General features: G+C 42.2%; 1 protein-coding gene and 1 long non-coding RNA gene across 3 annotated transcripts in view; one reads left to right on the top strand and one right to left on the bottom strand.

Moving 5' to 3' along the window:
• Positions 1-19,000, bottom strand: part of LOC118389410 (VPS10 domain-containing receptor SorCS1-like) — a 147,227-nt gene that overhangs the window by 26,208 nt on the left and 102,019 nt on the right. The window contains exons 5-12 of the mRNA XM_052526069.1: positions 13,756-13,829; positions 11,444-11,508; positions 10,349-10,467; positions 9,936-10,025; positions 7,364-7,469; positions 6,185-6,219; positions 3,755-3,901; positions 2,565-2,667 (exon numbers count right to left, since the gene is read on the bottom strand). Coding sequence (XP_052382029.1) covers positions 2,565-2,667; positions 3,755-3,901; positions 6,185-6,219; positions 7,364-7,469; positions 9,936-10,025; positions 10,349-10,467; positions 11,444-11,508; positions 13,756-13,829 — 739 coding nt within the window. The remainder of the gene's footprint in view (positions 1-2,564; positions 2,668-3,754; positions 3,902-6,184; positions 6,220-7,363; positions 7,470-9,935; positions 10,026-10,348; positions 10,468-11,443; positions 11,509-13,755; positions 13,830-19,000) is intronic.
• On the top strand, positions 6,447-7,208 carry LOC127932308 (uncharacterized). Of its 2 annotated transcripts, none has more exons than XR_008144787.1 (4): positions 6,447-6,568; positions 6,603-6,670; positions 7,026-7,093; positions 7,128-7,208. It is a non-coding gene; the product is annotated as an uncharacterized LOC127932308 (long non-coding RNA). The 2 variants fall into 2 exon arrangements; XR_008144786.1 differs by having other exon boundaries at positions 6,464-6,602; positions 6,637-6,670.

The following is a 19,000-nucleotide window of genomic DNA, read 5'->3' as shown; positions in this document are numbered from 1 at the left end:
GCTAGAGAAGTCGTCTCCCTCTCTCTCCCCTTCATGTACATATCTACCTCAGATACCTCGTACTACTGCACATTGATCGGATACTGCTACATTCTTGTATATTATATTCCTCGTGTTACTATTTTTCTTTTTATTCAAATTTCTTAAACTCTGCATTGTTGGGAAGGGCTCGTAAAGTAAGCATTTCGCGGTAAAGTCCACACCTGTTGCATTCGGCGCATGTGACAAATGAAACATGATTTAATTGGATTTGTACCGTTGGATTAAGGGCTTTTTATCCTGTGACGAGGTGAAACTGTGTTCTGCTCAACTTCCCTATAGCTGTTGTCCCAGAGCCATGACTCAACTTCCCTATAGCTGTTGTCCCAGAGCCATGACTCAACTTCCCTATAGCTGTTGTCCCAGAGCCATGACTCAACTTCCCTATAGCTGTTGTCCCAGAGCCATGACTCAACTTCCCTATAGCTGTTGTCCCAGAGCCATGACTCAACTTCCCTATAGCTGTTGCTTTAGACATCTAAATCGCCCAGCAAAACACTGTCGGTTGCAGTAGCCTACTTTGAATGGATACAGGAGATGTGAAAACACTATTGGTGTGTTTGTATGTGAATGACTGGTCCCACAGCTGTTGTCCCAGAGCCATGACTCAACTAAACACAGTCAGGCAGTTACATTATGGATAGTATATTCTATATAATGGATACAGAGATGTTCTGTAATAACAGTTCTACTTGTACTAGCGATAGACCTTCTGTCATACCATGCCAGTTATACTCCCACGTGAAGTCATCCAGAGTTCTCCAGAGACCGCATGGCGCGGTCTAGTAGTAGACTAGACCCACTCCTGACTCCTAAGGAGTGTGGAGACATGTCATAGACTAGTCTAGCCCAGCAGGAATTAAAAGCCCAGCTAAAATGGGAAGCCATTCTGAGATTGATGCTGATAGTGAGTTCAAAAATGGCACCCGATTCCCTATTTAGTGCATAGGCTCTGGTCAAAAGTAGTGCACTATATTGGGAACATGGTGATATTTGGGACACAACATAGTCGCTGACCCTCCTGTGATGTTTGTTTTACTCCACTAACGGTGGGGAGATGATGAGTGCATCGAGCGGATATGCACTCCTGTGCCTGGATGCCCTGTCGGAGGCCATAAAGGGCTAAACCGTGATGGGTATAGTTCTGGGCACCACTGTGGGTTTCTGTAATATGGTTTCCTGTGTTTGGTAACACATTTGAGCTGACACAGACATGCTGCCATCTAGGTTCCCGTGGGAGAGAAACTCACTGTGGATGGTAGGGCTGGGTGTTTTGTTTTACGGAAAGAAAATAACGAGTATACCTTTTTATACAACAGGTGGGTCTAATCCCGAGTGCTGATTGGTTAAAAGCGCTTTCCAGCCGGTGTCTGTTCCACAAGTTACCACCAGCAAAAGCTAGACGTTACACTACCTATTTACTCTGTTCCATCTGACTGCGCAATCCACCGTCTCATCAGCCCAGGCACTTTATAAACTTCATCTCCACCATAAAAAGCATCTAGACATGATCTCACATTTCTTTTAGACTGATATTTAGTTTTCAACAGCAGAGATTTTTATAAACCTTGCCGTCTGTCCCTCATTGATTCAATCTCCAGCTGTCCCATAGTAATGAACATGTCGGAAGGCGGGACGAGACAGACAGGCAACGTTTCTCAGCCAGTTTAAAATCATCAGCTGGCATCATTTTTATTGATGTACACAGAAATGTCAATTGAAAAAAAAGGCCAAAAGAAACAGAGTGCAGCTAGTTTTCTTTCCAGCTTCAATTTGAAGCGATTGACTTCATCTCGGGCCTAACAACACCCGTGCCAAAATATCCTCCAAACATCGGCTTCTCCGCATTACCAACTAAATAGAAACATGGTCAGTTGGGTGGCAAAGGTGGTATTTTAACATTGCGAAACCATATATCTTAGTCTCTGTTCATGTGCAAGAATGGGAGAATGTTATATCTGACTGCAAGGGCCATGTAAAGCCAGTGATGAGCAGTGTGTCACTAAGAGTCAACAGTTATATACAGCACAATATAAAAGACAATAGAAGGGTGCTAGTCAGGCAGTGACTGGAGGAGAATAGGAAAAGGGCACTTAAGAGGAACAGCAGGCACTCTGAAGATTCTGTCCCACCCCAGAATTCCCAAGTGTAGCACTTAGCTAGTACATCTATCGGTACACAATGCACAGTGGTGACAGCGCGGGGACGTCAGAATGGGCCAACAACAAATATTATGCATGGCCGTCCTAAAGTACGCGGGATCAGAAACTTTTCAGGAAGTGCTTTGGGCTGAGTACATAATTGAAATCCAGATATATTTGCAACGTGAATGAAGTCCCTGAGTTGTATAACTGGGTTTGAAAACTTTAACACGGGCCTGTGTGTTCATCCCGGAACGATAAGGTATGTAAACTGTCTCAACTCAACTCAAAGTCAAAAGAAACACCTCAAGTATCTGAGCTTCACAAGATTTTAACTTTAAAAACCCACACTGTCATTTTAAAGAAAATCCCATGTTCACCTACCTGAGGCCACAATGATCCCCGGGGCAGAGTCCTTGCTCTCGATATTCCCCGACGTGTAGGGGTTGGCCGACACATGCAGGTGGAGGTGTAGGGAACAGTATGGCTGGGGAGGAAGGACAAACAGAACAGTAAGCCTGACTCATTAAAAAACGAGGGGGAAGATCCGTCAACAGAATAGACTTAACTGTGTGTCAACACAAACACTCATTAGAGAAGACACCCAAGCAAATCGAGGTGGGATTTATTGACACACACAGGAACACACACACACACACACACACACACACCCATCATAAATCCTCACACAAACACTACTTCCCCATTGGCTCCTTCCACCATTAGTTTTGATTGGAATAACCTTTAGCTACACAATTCTCATTAGGACACTGCAAATGCCAGTAGTGCGAGCGTGTGTTGTGTGTGTTTAGAGGTTTATTAAAAGGCTGACATTTTCTGACAAATGACTGCATCATACTGGGTGAAGGCGAGGTGCGCTATTGAATCACTAATTACTTTATCAAAGGGTAATTATTTTGGGGTGTATTAAGGAAGCTAAAAAGCTACCCCTTGGCTGACTGGGACCTGTCTCTATAATATACACTGTAATAAGGCTGACCATTAGAGCACATCTGTGTTACTTTTAGACGACCAGCACACTTAACTATTAGAAAGACCCCGAATAGAGTTGATATCCACAAACAACACAGCAGGAACAATCAACACCCAAGTTTGTGGAGAAACAAAGAAAAGAAGAGCAGAGTCTGTCTCTCTCTTTATCCCTCTCTCTCTTTCTGACATCTCCAGCTCTAAACGTGAGGTCAGTTTATTGGACTGGATCAAAACCAAAATGGCTGACCTTTCAGCTCCGCTAGTTTCCCCCGCTGCACAACCTCTGGAGCGCTCAGCTTTGACGAGCAGTGCTCTTTCAGAGCTCTACCCCCCTCCCCCTCCTTTAACACCGCGGCAACGGCCCGGCTCAGTCAACTTCTGACAAGGACCCGTTGACAAGTCCAACAGTGTTATGACGTGTGTGTGTGTGTGTGTGTGTGTGTGTGTGTGTGTGTGTGTGTGTGTGTGTGTGTGTGTGTGTGTGTGTGTGTGTATGTGTGTGTGTGTGTATCCATGTGTGTTTGTGTATGTGTGTTTGGTACGTGCGTGCATCTGTTTGTGTGGTGTGTGTGTGTCCTCACTAGTTCACAGCGGATGCTGTTGCCCCTCAGGTCAGCAGTGGGAGCCTGCAGGAGCCTCCAGTCTCTCCCTCTGTTGTAGGTGATGTAAGTCTTCACCACACTGTCAGTCTTCTTGTTGGCGAGGAACATCCCTTTTATTCCCGCCACCTAGGAGAGAGAGGTCAGGGAAAACACGTCTGGAAGAGGTCATTCTTCTATTAGATCCTGCTATCGGCGGCAAATTGTAGCTGGTCTAATAATGAGTGGTTACTTCAAGGAATGTTCTGGACCTATTTCTAGGGAAATGGTCAGACACATTGTTCTCAACTGAAAGTGGTCTTATGTTGTTGTTTTTTGTTGTATTTTCTTAACGTAAAAAGTGCAAAATGTACGTTTGTTATGAACAAAATACGAGACCAGGCTGTCTCACCAAGATAATGGATGAGGGTTAAAAATACCTGACTAATATTACACATTTTCATAGAGTCCAGACGATAACTCACGTCTCGCTTATCTTGTAATACAAACATATATTATATGGTGTTTAGCGAGATGTTATCACGCTTTTAATGGTTGTAGGATGTTTGTGTGCAACGCCAGAGGGGGATCTACTATAATGTGCATCATAATATATTGTGCTCTGCTTAATGCAGGAGATATTGTGATACTTAATTAGACCTATAATGTCGCAGCAAAATAACCCAGCTGGAAGAGGATTTGAATGTTTAGTCCATGATGTTGCTTGATCGGTGGTTAGGCTGTTGGCTGGCGAAAAGTAAGCTACATAACCCTGTTTTAGTCCTGGTTTTCAGTTAATTTATGTCAATCAAAGCTCATCTGCATTTTGTGCAGTGCAGGAATATTCTCAGCAACAAGAGAGAGATCAAATTAAGATCCGACATCTGTAACACAATCATATCTCCCTTATTAAGCAGAGCACAATATATTATGATGCACATTACAGTAGATCCCTTCTGGCGTTGCACACAAACATCCTATAGCCATAAAAGCGTGACAACATCTCGCTAAAAGCTATTTATCGTCTAGACTCTAGAGACTGTGGTAAGATACGGGTGTCCTACGTTAATCTGACTTGGGGGCTTGGGAAATAACTCTGAATATGAAATTGAGTTGAAGTCCACACGTGCATCTGCCAAAGCACTCCCTTCTCGTCAATAATTGACAGATACTTCAATCTCGCCTGGAGCTCAGATTTTAGCATATGCTGTGTTTCGGGTCCCCGACCCCAATCAAGGGACTGGATTTGATTCTATCGCCGATCGCAAGGCCAAATGAGGGGTTTAGACACGGCTGGTATATCATCAACAGCCTAATTATTGGATTTTCCATGGAGCTGATATCCATTCAGAGCTGCTATTTTCTTCCCTGGCAATCTGGTGTACAGCGGGCCCCTCGTTTGAATCAGGTATGTAAGCTAATGTCTGCAGTTACTCATCAAAGAAAAGAATGTGCGCGTCAGCAGTTTGAAACTGCTTCTGTGTTCATTCCAAAGCACGTTTGAAAATAGAACAGCAACTCTGTTTACTTCCAAAAGTGACAGGAGATTACTTTATTCTCCACACCTCCTGGTTCTTAAACTCTCCCACATTGGTTGCTGGTCAATATAATCTAATATTACTGGAGTAGGTAATAGAGAGAATAGAATAGGTCTATTTGGGAAGATTGCATTGAAACGAGGCTGTTTGATGGTTATTATCAATGATATATTCATTCCATCTGTCAACTGTGTGATTGGAAATCATTCAATACACCTTGTACTTGGGGGTCGAACACCTTGAAATTGTGTAGTTTGTACTTCTTGCCAACATTCGATATAATGGCCCCACAGGGACGCCACACTTCAAAGCCTACTATAGGCCTGGGCCTATATACTGTACCACTAGAGTATACTAGTGTATAGTATATACATACTCTAGTGGTATAGGTGTTCCAGAGCATAGCTCCAGAGGCAACATTTCACTTCTGGTCTCAGGAACGATGAAGGCAATTGGTATCTCAAGGCTACACTCTCGTGCAAAACACCCCTGTTTCTAACATTACATGCCACCCTGTCGACCTGCATGTGTATTAACCTTTTCTCCAGTGTATTTACAGATCAATCATGGCATTAAGCTCCTTCACCACACTCCTGCCTTGTTTACAGTATATTCACTGTATACATATACAAATATTTTATTTTCATACATACATATTCACAGTATTCTTATTTTATTGAGACGGAGATCGGTAAAGATGAGGAGACAGAGGGAGGAAGATTCAGAGAAGCAGCGGAGCCAGGATGACGTATTGGTGCTGCAGGCATCAGTGTTACCCACACAAACAGGTACATCTACCTGATCTCCAGTATATTTACTTTGTACATGTACAGGAGGTCTATCATGATGTTGTGTATTTACCTCACGCAGGTCAATTATGATGTTGTACATTTACCTCATACAGGTCTATCATGACATTGTATATTATACCTCATACAGGTCGATCATGACGTTGTATATTTACCTCGTACAGGTCTATCATGACGTTGTATATTTACCTCGTACAGGTCTATCATGACGTTGTATATTTACCTCGTACAGGTCTATCATGACGTTGTATATTTACCTCGTACAGGTCTATCATGACGTTGTATATTTACCTCGTACAGGTCTATCATGACGTTGTATATTTACCTCGTACAGGTCTATCATGACGTTGTATATTTACCTCGTACAGGTCTATCATGACGTTGTATATTTACCTCGTACAGGTCTTTCATGACGTTGTATATTTACCTCGTACAGGTCTATCATGACGTTGTATATTTACCTCGTACAGGTCTATCATGACGTTGTATATTTACCTCGTACAGGTCTTTCATGACGTTGTATATTTACCTCGTACAGGTCTATCATGACGTTGTATATTCACCTCGTACAGGTCTATCATGACGTTGTATATTTATACATGACGTTGTATATTTACCTCGTACAGGTCTTTCAGGTCTATCTATCATGACGTTGTATATCATGACGTTGTATATTTACCTCGTACAGGTCTTTTCGTTGTATATTTATGACGTTGTATATTTATTTATCCGTTGTATATTTACCTCGTACAGGTCTATCACGTTGACCTCGTACAGGTCTTCATATATTTACCTGTACAGGTCTATCATCTGTATATTTACCTCGTACAGGTCTATCATGACGTTGTATATTTTGTACAGGTCTATTGGCGTTGTATATTTACCTCGTACAGGTCTTTCATGACGTTGTATATTTACCTCGTACAGGTCTATCATGACGTTGTATATTTACCTCGTACAGGTCTTTCATGACGTTGTATATTTACCTCGTACAGGTCTATCATGACGTTTTATATTTACCTCGTACAGGTCTATCATGACGTTGTATATTTACCTCGTACAGGTCTTTCATGACGTTGTATATTTACCTCGTACAGGTCTTTCATGACGTTGTATATTTACCTCGTACAGGTCTATCATGCGTTGTATATTTACCTCGTACAGGTCTATCATGACGTTGTATATTTACCTGAGGTCTATCATACGTTGTTCTCCAGGTCTATCACGTTGGGTCTATCATGACGTTGAAGACAGGTCTATCTGACAGTCTGCTGACACGTTCTCCAGGGCCAGGTTGTAGGTGTCGTTCTGGTTCCACTCCTGCACCGCCGCAACCACCCGGTTCTCATCCGTACTGATCACATGCAGATCCTAGCAGAGAAAGAATGTCAGCGGGTTACATTTGACATGAAGTTGCATATATACTGTATCATGTAATTCATTACAGACTAATATACACAGAGTGTTCAAAACATTAGGAACAGCTGCTCTTTCCATGACAGACTGACCAGGTGAAAACTACTATCCCTTATTGATGTCACTTGTTAAATCCACTTCAAATCAGTGTATATGAAGGGGAGGAGACAGGTTCAAGAGGATTTATAAACATTGAGAAAATGGAGACAAGGATTGTGAATGTGTGATATTGAGGGTGAATAGGAAATAGAAAAGATGTGTGCCTTTGAACAGGGTATGGTAGTAGATGCCAGCCGCACCGGTTTGTGTCAAGAGTTTTTCACGCTCAACAGTTTCCTTTGTGTATCAAGAATGGTCCACCGCCCAAAAGATATCCAGCCAACTTGACACAACGGTGGGAACCATTGGCGTCAACATGGGCCAGTATCCATTGGAAATGCTTTCGACACCTTGTGGAGTCCATGCCATGGGAATTGAGGCTGTTCTGAGAGCAACTCAATATTAGGAAGGTGTTCTTAATGTTTGGTACACTGAGTTAAATGAACATTTAAATTAATCATTTTTACAGCGATTTTGTTTCATTACAATTCAATAATTAGCTGGTAGCATTTCAATTAGATTGCATTGGTGAAACAATCAGGTTTAATTAATTTCATGCAGGCCAACTGTAATTTCAGTTACACAATAAAATAATTACATAATAGTAATTACAGTGAAATTACACTGGAATGAACAACTTAATGAAGAGAGTATCAAGCAACACAGACTCAAACGTCCAATTTGAAAATCCCCCATGTAATTATCAAATTACAGAGGTGATGCGGTCTGTAACTCTCAAAACGTACAACTTGCCCCTCCTTTTCACCAGTAAGGTAACAGAAAAACAATCTACTGCTTCAGAAGTATAGTACAATGGAAGTGGCCCGATACCATCTCTAACTACTGTAGCTCCCCCATGGAGATGATCGTCCAACCCTGACAACTTGTGCATGCATCTACCCATTTAGAATGCATTCTATTAAACCCAGCACATAATCACATGAAAATAAAAAATTATAATTGAATCTAACCTCTCCCTTGATTAACCTGAAACATTGACACTTTGAATCGGTTTTGATGTCCATGTACCCACAATCAACAGCTGTTAATAGTAATATGTCAACGGGTGTATTACAGTGGCCTTTCGAGAACCTCCGTCTACCCAATTTACTCATCCCACCCCCACTGGGTTTAATAATCATAAGAATAAATCAGTATCAGACCTCATTCTCACCAACGTAACTCCAGCGAGGAGGATATTACACTTATTAACTTGAATTGCGTGCTTGTCGGCCCACACTAACAGAGAGGGACACAAGCTGTTCTCGCTAGTGAATTACATGTACCTCTGGCTACGCCTGCAACACCTCAGTGTGGAGAGAGAAAGAGAGAGAGAGAGCGAGAGCGATTAGGATGGCCCATGGCTTGATTGAATAAAACATGTTTAATTGTCAACGGAGAGGCGGGAAGGCCACAAGAGAGGCCACAGGTATATAGCTGCATTGAATAACAATGCCAGAAACAATGGCAGTTGGTTTTGGCCACCGTTCACTCATAAATAACAAAGAGATGCTGGATAGAAAGCTACCTGTGTTGTTTCCAGTATTGGTCTCATGATGGCTTAGGTTTGAATTCCCATAGAGGTTATTCTTTTGATGCAAAGGTAGGTTGAATCATAGATATATATCCACTGGACCGGAGTCTGGTCGAGTGGGTAACACTCTCGCTTCCGGAACCATATACTTCCTCCTACAGCAGGGATCCCGGTTTGTTCCCAGCATGAGCCCTAGACACTTCTGCACCCTCTACTCTGTCTCCCTGCTTCTGTTCTCCCGACTGTGTCTCCCTGCTTCTGTTCTCCCTACTCTGTCTTCCTGCTTCTGTTCCCTCTACTCTGTCTCCCTGCTTCTGTTCTCCCTACTCGGTCTTCCTGCTTCTGTTCTCCCGACTGTGTCTCCCTGCTTCTGTTCTCCCGACTGTGTCTCCCTGCTTCTGTTCTCCCTACTCTGTCTTCCTGCTTCTGTTCCCTCTACTCTGTCTCCCTGCTTCTGTTCTCCTACTCGGTCTTCCTGCTTCTGTTCTCCCGACTGTGTCTCCCTGCTTCTGTTCTCCCGACTGTGTCTCCCTGCTTCTGTTCTCCCTACTCTGTCTTCCTGCTTCTGTTCCCTCTACTCTGTCTCCCTGCTTCTGTTCTCCCTACTCGGTCTTCCTGCTTCTGTTCTCCCGACTGTGTCTCCCTGCTTCTGTTCTCCCGACTGTGTCTCCCTGCTTCTGTTCTCCCTACTCTGTCTTCCTGCTTCTGTTCCCTCTACTCTGTCTCCCTGCTTCTATCCTGGAATAATGATCGACCTTTGCGTGACCATGTGTGTCTGTGGGTTATACCTTAGGCAAGGTGTATTTGGGTAGCTTCATGGGTGTGAAGACTTCCCGCTTGGCTGACACGTAGTAGATTGGACGCCCACCAGTTGACACCTGCAGGTCATGAAACCATTGAATGAAAGAAAATGCATTCAAGACATACGACCCATCAAGCATACTACATACTAAAGCCCTGATTAATATTATGTTATAATACATTTCCAATAAATGTATTACATGTTCTCTTACACACACCTTTGGATTACATCAATAAAACACATTCATCAGTAAAACGCACCAATCCCAAAAATACATAATAGCCTTAAAATAAACACTTAAGAGTAATATGATCTTCAACATTTCTGATAATCCTACTACACGTTCTCTTACACACACACCTCTGTTCTGGTTCACGTCAGATATGGGCAATTACCTACCTGGACAAACACATACTCGTCTTGCACCACAAGGGAATTGGGGTCAATGTAGCCAGGGAACGGCTTGCCCTTATTGGCCTCGGTGCAGTTCTGCAGCTTGCAGGTGACGTACAGCGCCTCTGCACACACGGAGAGAAGAAACCGTAGCCATTGAACCAATGATCATATTAGCCAATGGGGGACAGGCAGCCTTCACCGCGAGCTCGTCTTCCATCAGGTGTCTCACATTAATTGCATCAATAAAGTGGCGAGCAAAAAGCGAGGGGAAAGTGGATGGTGGACCAGGGAGGCCAATTGCTTTCTTTCCCCTCAACAGCGGTGTGAGGTGGAGAGCGAGTTGTGGGACTGGCTGTCCCTGTGTGTTAGGCTTCAGCTAACTATGTTGTCTGGTTTACACAGTGAGCCGCGTGATCAATGGTGATGGCCATACAGGGGCAAGGCTTGCGCTGTCACAAGGGTGTCTGTATCTGCGGCGGCTGCTAACTGGGGGTGATTCTGCCACTTCAGCCAAAAGGATGTTTTTTTTTGCTTTCTGTCAGGGATTAAGAGGGGAGTTTCTATTTTTGTCTATTGAGTTAGTTGAGGACCGGGGAGAATACCCCTTGAGTTTTGAGAGATGTATCCCCAGTACAATGGCGTAGATTAACTAGGAGCTGTGTATGTCATGTGTTACCTCCATATCGGTCTCAACCTTTTGACGTTGGGATACATGGTAACTATAACATGTTCACGAGAGTAGAAAAACATCAACTGTGAATTGGTATTGTATCATGCATATTGAGTCACTGTATCAGGTAGATCCATTCAAATGAATTCTGTTCTGCCAAACCATGGACAGGTGGCCATTGGGTTTCCATCCATTCCATTGACATTCAGAATGTTTAGTAGCGGGATCACTCTGGTTTTAAAGGCATTCTAATATATGCATTACTTTTCTCAATTGTCATTGTGTGTCCCCCACACCTTTAAATTGTGTGGCCCATTGCCCTTCATATCCTCTCAATCCCTTTCCACTTTAGTTCAAGGCCCATGGTACAGTAGAGACACCAGAAAACTGAGGAACAGAGCAGGAACTCTGAAAATTGAATTACTCACGTCCTTCAGAGATGATGGTTTCCAGGTGAATTAAGCCCGGTTCTTTGTCTAAACCCGTTTTTGACCTGCGAGGGAAAAGACACATTTCTTTCAGGTACATCACTATTCTTTAGACAGAAGGATATCATTTGATGCTACCGAGCCTATACTTACCTTCTTATAACCGGACATTGCTTGTCAGATAAATTCAGAACACTTAGGGGAAATGACAATTGCCGGAAACTTCAAGGGCCCCAGGCTATACCCCTGTGGAACACCTTAAAAGGTTGTACATTGAGGTAAAAGGAAAAACTGCCTCAGGTGTTGTGTGTGATGTTTCCGTGTTCAAGGCAAAACCTTACGAAACTGCCCTTACTTTCCTGACAGATTGATGGGGAACACATCCTGACATCATTAGTAAGAGGGAAAGTAATTGATTTGCTTGCTCAGAACGCCTGCAGACACGATGCAGCTACACAAAATCATTACAGGCCTTAAATATTTACTAAAAGGAAATCAGAGGGATATCGTCATAGAGCAAAAGAGACAGCAAACAAAAGGAAAGGATATCACGCACAGAGCCAACCCCCCGATCTTAATTATGGCAGTTTATCGGTATTGGCAATAAAACGCATGATCTCTAGTTCTCCCTCTCATTCTCCCTCATTCACTCTTCAGTTTAAAAACTATGGATGAACAACCATTCTTTAAGCTCACCTATTTCAAGTCTCAGACTGTACTAGAGGGTGATTTTGAACCGACAGCATCTACAATGTGAGAAGATGTAAGGGGGCAGTAATAATGATTTTACGTTTCATTAGCTGTGATGTTGTCTCCCTTGAGACTAGTGGTAAAAATGAGGAGAAGGATTGTCATGAGATGGAGCTCTTGCCTCACATAAAAAAAACTCAGAGGATGTGATCTATACATGTGATCCAGATTCTAGATGAAAATCTGCACACGACTGGCAGGTTGACGTTTTTTGGGACGAGTCCCGTCCTCGAGTCAGAACTGAGCGATTTCCACTTGATGGGTCAGCTGCAACGTCAAAATTGGCTATATTGTAAAAATGCATTAGCTCTTTGGTCTAATGTAATGTTAGGGTTAGGCATCAGGGTTAGCAGTGTGGTTAAGGTTAGGTTTAAAATCAGATTTTATGAATTTGTGGCTGTGCTAGCGGACACTCTACAAAGCTGCCTCTAGAACAAGATTCATGACGAAACATGTTAACCTGCTCACGACTGTGCCTTCTCTTTTCAACTACAATGGTCTGATTCAGAAAGGAAGTTTCCCAAAACCTTATTAACAGGGTTCACACAGTTCTAAAAATATATCTCACTCACTCAAGTAGTGCAGAAGCGAACCCTCTAGGCATCCTCCTCCCAGAACTGCTGAGCTTGTTACCCCCGACAGTTTCGCACGGATTTACTCAACAAAAGCTTTTTTTATATACATCCGACTTAAGCCAGTTGTGTTAAAAATGACTGAATTTGACAGTTCGTGTCTGGCAGACGTGGGACCAGCTACGAAGTAGAACAGATGGAGAACAGAGGAGGAGAACAAGAAACGAAACAGTAGAAGGAAGATCAAATCCCGGCAGAATATAGATGGAAGACGAGAGCATTCTCATGGGGTGGATTTGACTGACACGGTTAAGTAAGGTCATGCTTTCGAAAGACTTAGGGCTATATGGTTCAAACAGAAGATCTAAATCAAACTACAATGCTCTTTTTATCAAGTATTATCAAGGACTGCTGTATCCCATGATGGAGAAGTTCATAAAAAAGAATAATAAATATATTTTTGCAGCATTAAATTGTACAAGGTAATTCATGCATATCCAAATCCAAATTAACATTCCAAACGCAACTCCAAAACCTTGGATATAACCTTGCTTTAGGAATAACATTGAACAGGACCCTCCAGAGCTCCAACAGGTCTGACTGAAATCACAAAACTCCATCCGAAATCGTGTGTCGACTACTCTGTCTGTTCACATTCCCTTGTTCACTAGCCACGCTCGACCAAACGAAGACTGCGTCGTTAGCCGCATTCCAAAATGCTCACCCATTCAGCACAGTGAGTTCACTAACAAGCCCTAATGGGCCGACGCATTCGTTAGAAGTCTGAACCTCTTTGGATTGTCAGTACCTTACTATCTCATGTTGAGAGAGAACAGGCGCAGACACATCAATAATTGTAATGCAAAGAAGAGGATTCACTCTGGCATATCTCCTTCCATTTAGAATGTGGAAAGACCAAAAAAAAGGATTTCAATGTATAGTTAGTCTCGACATTAAGACGGGAAGAAGGTTATAGGTTGCTGTGCTTACCAGTAGAATCGATTGGGAGCCACCCTCTCATGGACAAGTTGCCACCTCCTTCCAAACTCCACCGAGCTGTACAGCTGTGGGGAGAAAGCCGGTGGGACTTATATACTGTATTGAGTCAGACAAGACAGATTAAATGAATACTGTAAAATAAACATTCAACACAAACCCTAAAAGTCCATATAGTTGACTTTAATTCAAATAGTTTAGCATTTTCCCATTACAGTCAATGTGATACAATATGAGCACTACTCGTTATATAATTTGTCCTGTTCACTTCACAAATAATGTTCACTTATACCTCCGTAGGAAAAATTGCTCTCGAGTGAATTTACATTCTTGAGAAGCTATGTTACCTACATGGCACAAGGGGGCAACAAAAATGTGCCTCAGAAGAATCACCAGAACAGGGCTGAAGCTGAGGACACGATCTGTCAATTCTCCACACATTCCTTCCATGTGAAAACCACACACACATTCCCAGGTTAAATATGAAGCTGTAAAATGGATTGCGGTATGGTGAGGGTGTCATCGTGCTGGAGATATGGCTACATACTCCTAACAAGGCTAGAGATCAGCGGGGGGGGCTGATGGATTTGTGTGTGTGTGTGGTGGGGAGCCTAGCAGGGGAGCCGTGGCACAGCCGGTTGTCTCAATGTGAGCATTGTTTCGCTCGTCAGCACTTCGGTAGGTTGCTGAGATATCCCAATCACTACTGAGAGCTGCTACACAGAGATGGTTCTCACACACGCACACACACACATGCACCACAGTCTCTATCGGTAGTTGGTATGAGCAGAGGGGGGATTCTTTCAAGAAATAGGGAAGCTTATTTGGGGAAGGAAGCATGGTACAATTGAATATCCTGAATAAGCATGGAATAAATGCCTTTTGTTTGCTTCTTTTTTCACTATCAGTATTTTTTCTTACTAACTGGTTACTGTGAACTATCCAAGGTAATTAATTACATGAATAATGTCAATATCGGGCTGTTTTTTGTTTGTTGTTTTTTTTAGCTTAATTTGTTTACTGCTGTCCAGCCAATGAGGCGCAAACCTTGTGAGAATGGTCAAGTTGTGAAAGTTTGGATGTGGTACTTTTTTTATTTATTTTTCTTTTTACAAAAACAGCTGCGACAGCTAAGCCAAATTATGTATTAGTTTACTGATTACAGCGGAGAAGTCAACGAGGCGTAAGACTTTATTTAATTGTTTTAGTTTGTGGACTATTTCCATTTTAAATGTGAGCGATCAAGCATAACATGCAAACAGTCATTTATTAACGGCCGACTGAATGGTGATACTGTTTGTTTGTATTTGTTTATTTTTTTAAATTGTAGTTATTTACTCTTTCCTGAAGGGTGAAGTCAAGGCCTCAGTTAACAGACCTCAATATCAGCACATTTTCATTCAAATAATCCCCTTGACAATTATTGTTATTCAATTGATAATCATATTTAATTAAACTAATCCAAACCACTATTAAAGCCAAGGTGAATTGCAGGCATTTGAACTGTACTGAAATTATGTTCCATTACTTAAGGTTTGTAAACAAGGTCTTTACACAATGGTCTTCAAAGAACACCAGTGAAGGCCAACCACCACGGTCTTCAGTCCACAACACATACTAACACCAGTTGTAACATCATTAACCATTCCATAACATTAGATCACGTTGAACACGTTACTATGCTTGTACTGTACTGCATGTACTATACAGTCTGTTCCTTCCATACCATATGTGCCATATCAAATATCTGCCTATGAGGCATATGCTATTCTGGCCACAGAACATGGCCAATATATTTCTATGTCAATACATGGCAGTGTAAAATGTGAATAGTGCTATTTGAACTGAGCTATGAATTTCATAAGGAAAAGAGTTGAATTAAACAGATGCAAGAAGAAGGTGTAGAGAGGCAGGAAATCACTCTGGCTAATTAGCTAACCCCCACAGTGAGGTTGTCTCTCAAATTGCACCCTATTCCCTAGTTAGTGCAATCATTTTAACCAGGGCCCATATGGATCTGGTCAAACGTAGTGCATCATATAGTGAATAGGGTGCCATTTGAGACACGAGTGTGTTAGCACTTAGTCAGGCAAGTCGGAGAGGAGGGAGAGTGAGAGGGATTTGTACATTGAAATACGGACTGGCTAGAGAGCCAGTTCCTCAATCTAGGAAATGCCAAGGAGGAATAGCTCCAAGGCACCGTAGAGAGTAAATAAAGAGAAGGGGAAAGACTGGAGCAGGAGAGAAAGGGAGGGAGGGAGACGAGGGGAGAGATTGAGATTGAGGGCGAGAAGGAGAGAGAGTGAGATTAAAATAGACAGAGAGAGAAAGGCAGAGATAAAGAGAAAAGTCAAGAAAGTAGTTAGGGTGTATAGAGCCTAGCATATATATATACGTGTCTCATATATTAGATTATTATTCATTCGATAAAAATATGCACTTCATTCCCTTAGACTCAATTAATATCAATCAATTATAAGCACAATGTTTATATGTTTGTCTGATTCATCAGGCTTAAATGGGGATATCAAATCCCTGATTCATGGAGAAAAGGTATTAGTCAAACCATTGGTCTAAGGGTACACAATGCACATTTAACCTTTGTAAAGGTGCTTATGACTGTTTATCGGGGTTCACCGCTGTTGGTTTTGCTTTCTCAGCAAGTTATTGGAAGGAATGCCAGGCCTACATTTAACGGACGAGGAGTTTAAAGGGAAATCTACTTCCTATTCATCATCTCCAGCACCACCCCAACATTAACATATGTGAAAATGGCACGTTCCTATCTTTTGTAGTAAAAACAATAGAGAAAGATTAGTCTTTCCAAGGACATCAATCAATTAGTAGATAATTAGTAGGCAATTAGTTGGCAATGCCTTCTCACAATTGGTCACACGATGCACATCTTCCTTTTATATATATATTTTTTACTACAAAACATTTGTCAAACATGTTGATGTTGGGGGTGGTGCTGGAGATGATGAATTTGAAGTTTAAAATTTGTGAAGTTTCCTTTTAAGGGAATTCGGTATTGGTCCTCAAAAGTCCCCATACAGCAAAATAAAGTCCTCATGTAGGGCCACCTGTAGGACTCTATGAAATATATGAAGTATGTTGAGTGCATTTGGAAAGTATTCAGCCCCTTTCCCCTTTTCCACATTTTGTCATGTTACAACGTTATTCTAAAATGGATACAAACATGTTTTCCCCTCAATCAATCTACACACAATACCCCATAATGACAAAGCTGAAAAATACTATTAAATCCATTTTAGAATAAGGCTGTTGTAATGAATTTCCTCCTCTTCTTCCGAAGAGGAGAGGCGAAACGGATCAGAGGACCAATACGCGGCGTGGTAAGTGTCCATGGTTCTTTTTAATATGTTAAGGTACACATGAACAACTGACTACAAAAAACAAGAAATGTGAAAACTCAAAACAGTCCTATCTGGTGCAAAGACAGAGACAGGAACAATCACCCACAAACACACAGTGAAACCCAGGCTACCTAAGTATGATTCTCAATCAGAGACAACTAATGACACCTGCCTCTGATTGAGAACCATACTAGGCCGAAACATAGAAATACCCAAAACCTAGAAAAACAAACAGACTGCCCACCCAACTCACGCCCTGACCATACTAACTAAATACAAAACACAGGAAATAACGGTCAGAACGTGACAGCTGTAACATAACAAAATTTGGAAATAGTCAAGGAGCCTGAATACATTCTGAATGCACTGTATATGGAGTACATGGCTCTATATACGGCTTTGGTCTCAGCCACAAGAACTGAATTTATTCAAGTATGAGCAAATCAGTTTGAGCAAGTTATGACTAATTGACTTCGCCACTCAGTTGAACTTAAACATATTACACAGTCTAGTGTCGTTATGTCAACAATCAACCCACTTCGTGTGAATGCTACTCGCTTTCAGGAAAGTTCAGGGCTACATTCAGGCCTACTTTTAGCTTACATCCATAGACACCAGTCAAGTCTCTTAACTCGTCTAATATCTCTCTCTCTTTGTCATATCTGAATATGAGTAATGAGTCAGACAATAGCCTCTCACCATGGTTACGCCACTCAATCACCGGCAGAGGAAATAGTCCAACTGATGCTGCCTCACCCCTCACTCTCACCCTCCCCCTGACTCATAACAGCTCACCTTGTTTTGATGTCTGACAGAGGGCAAAACCGACAGAAGACAGGAAAGTCTCTGATGACAAAAGAGAAAGTAGCTAGCTACAAAATACAGTAGTTAAGTGATCTCTCTCTCTCTGTGTGTGTGTTTTCTAGAAGTCCCTCAATCTAGGACATGCAAATAATGAGGAGAAATAGCTCTAAGGGCCCACTGCAAGAGAAATGAAGGAAAGGGGAAAGACAGGAGTAGGGGAGAGGGAGTGAGGAAGGAATGGAGGGCAGTAGAGAGGTTGCCTGACGACTCAAACAGAATTATTCCGCTGCTCGTCTAAGACTGCCATCATTGAAGCCATTTGCCGTGATGTCAAAATGAGGGGTGTTGTACATAACAATGTCATCAGTGATTAGATCTTTTCTAACCAATCAGGTTATCAAAGCCAGTATTCAAACTCACTGCTTTACCCACGTGTGTTCTGGCTCTGGCCCAACCCATAGGTTTCTGGGACCAATCAAAATGGTTAGTATTCGTTTGCATTCAAGAAATCGTCGGGGGAGGTGCTCGTATTCAGACTTATTGCGGAGAATTAACTAACGCTCGTGGGCGTGGCGTAGCATTTATCTGGAGCAAGGAGTCTGGGTAATCAGGTAAGGAGAGAGTGAGCGATTGAGTTTAAAAGAAAAGAAGAGGAAAATATTGAGAGAGAACGAGAGGGCGCACATATATTAAACCTGTATGCTGTATACACAGTGTACAAAACATTATGAACACCTGCTCTTTCCATGACAGACTGACCAGGTGAATACAGGCGAATGCTATGATCCCTTATTGTGATCCACTTCAAATCAGAGTAGATGAAGCAGAGGAGACAGGTTAAAAAAGGATTTTAAGCTATGAGGCAATTGAGACATGGATCTTGTATATGTGCCATTCAGAGGGTGAATGGGCAAGACAAAGGAGTTGTGCCATTTTTTTAACCTTTATTTAACTAGGCAAGTCAGTTAAGAACAAATTCTTATTTTCAATGACGGTCTAGGAACAGTGGGTTAACTGCTTGTTCAGGTGCAGAACGACAGAGTTGTACCTTGTCAGCT

The sequence above is a fragment of the Oncorhynchus keta genome, chromosome 10 (assembly GCF_023373465.1).
Source record: "Oncorhynchus keta strain PuntledgeMale-10-30-2019 chromosome 10, Oket_V2, whole genome shotgun sequence".
In the NCBI taxonomy this organism is placed as follows: Eukaryota; Metazoa; Chordata; class Actinopteri; order Salmoniformes; family Salmonidae; genus Oncorhynchus; species Oncorhynchus keta.
The sequence above is the reverse complement of the archived record's forward strand: the minus strand, read 5'-3'. Positions and strand labels throughout refer to the sequence as shown.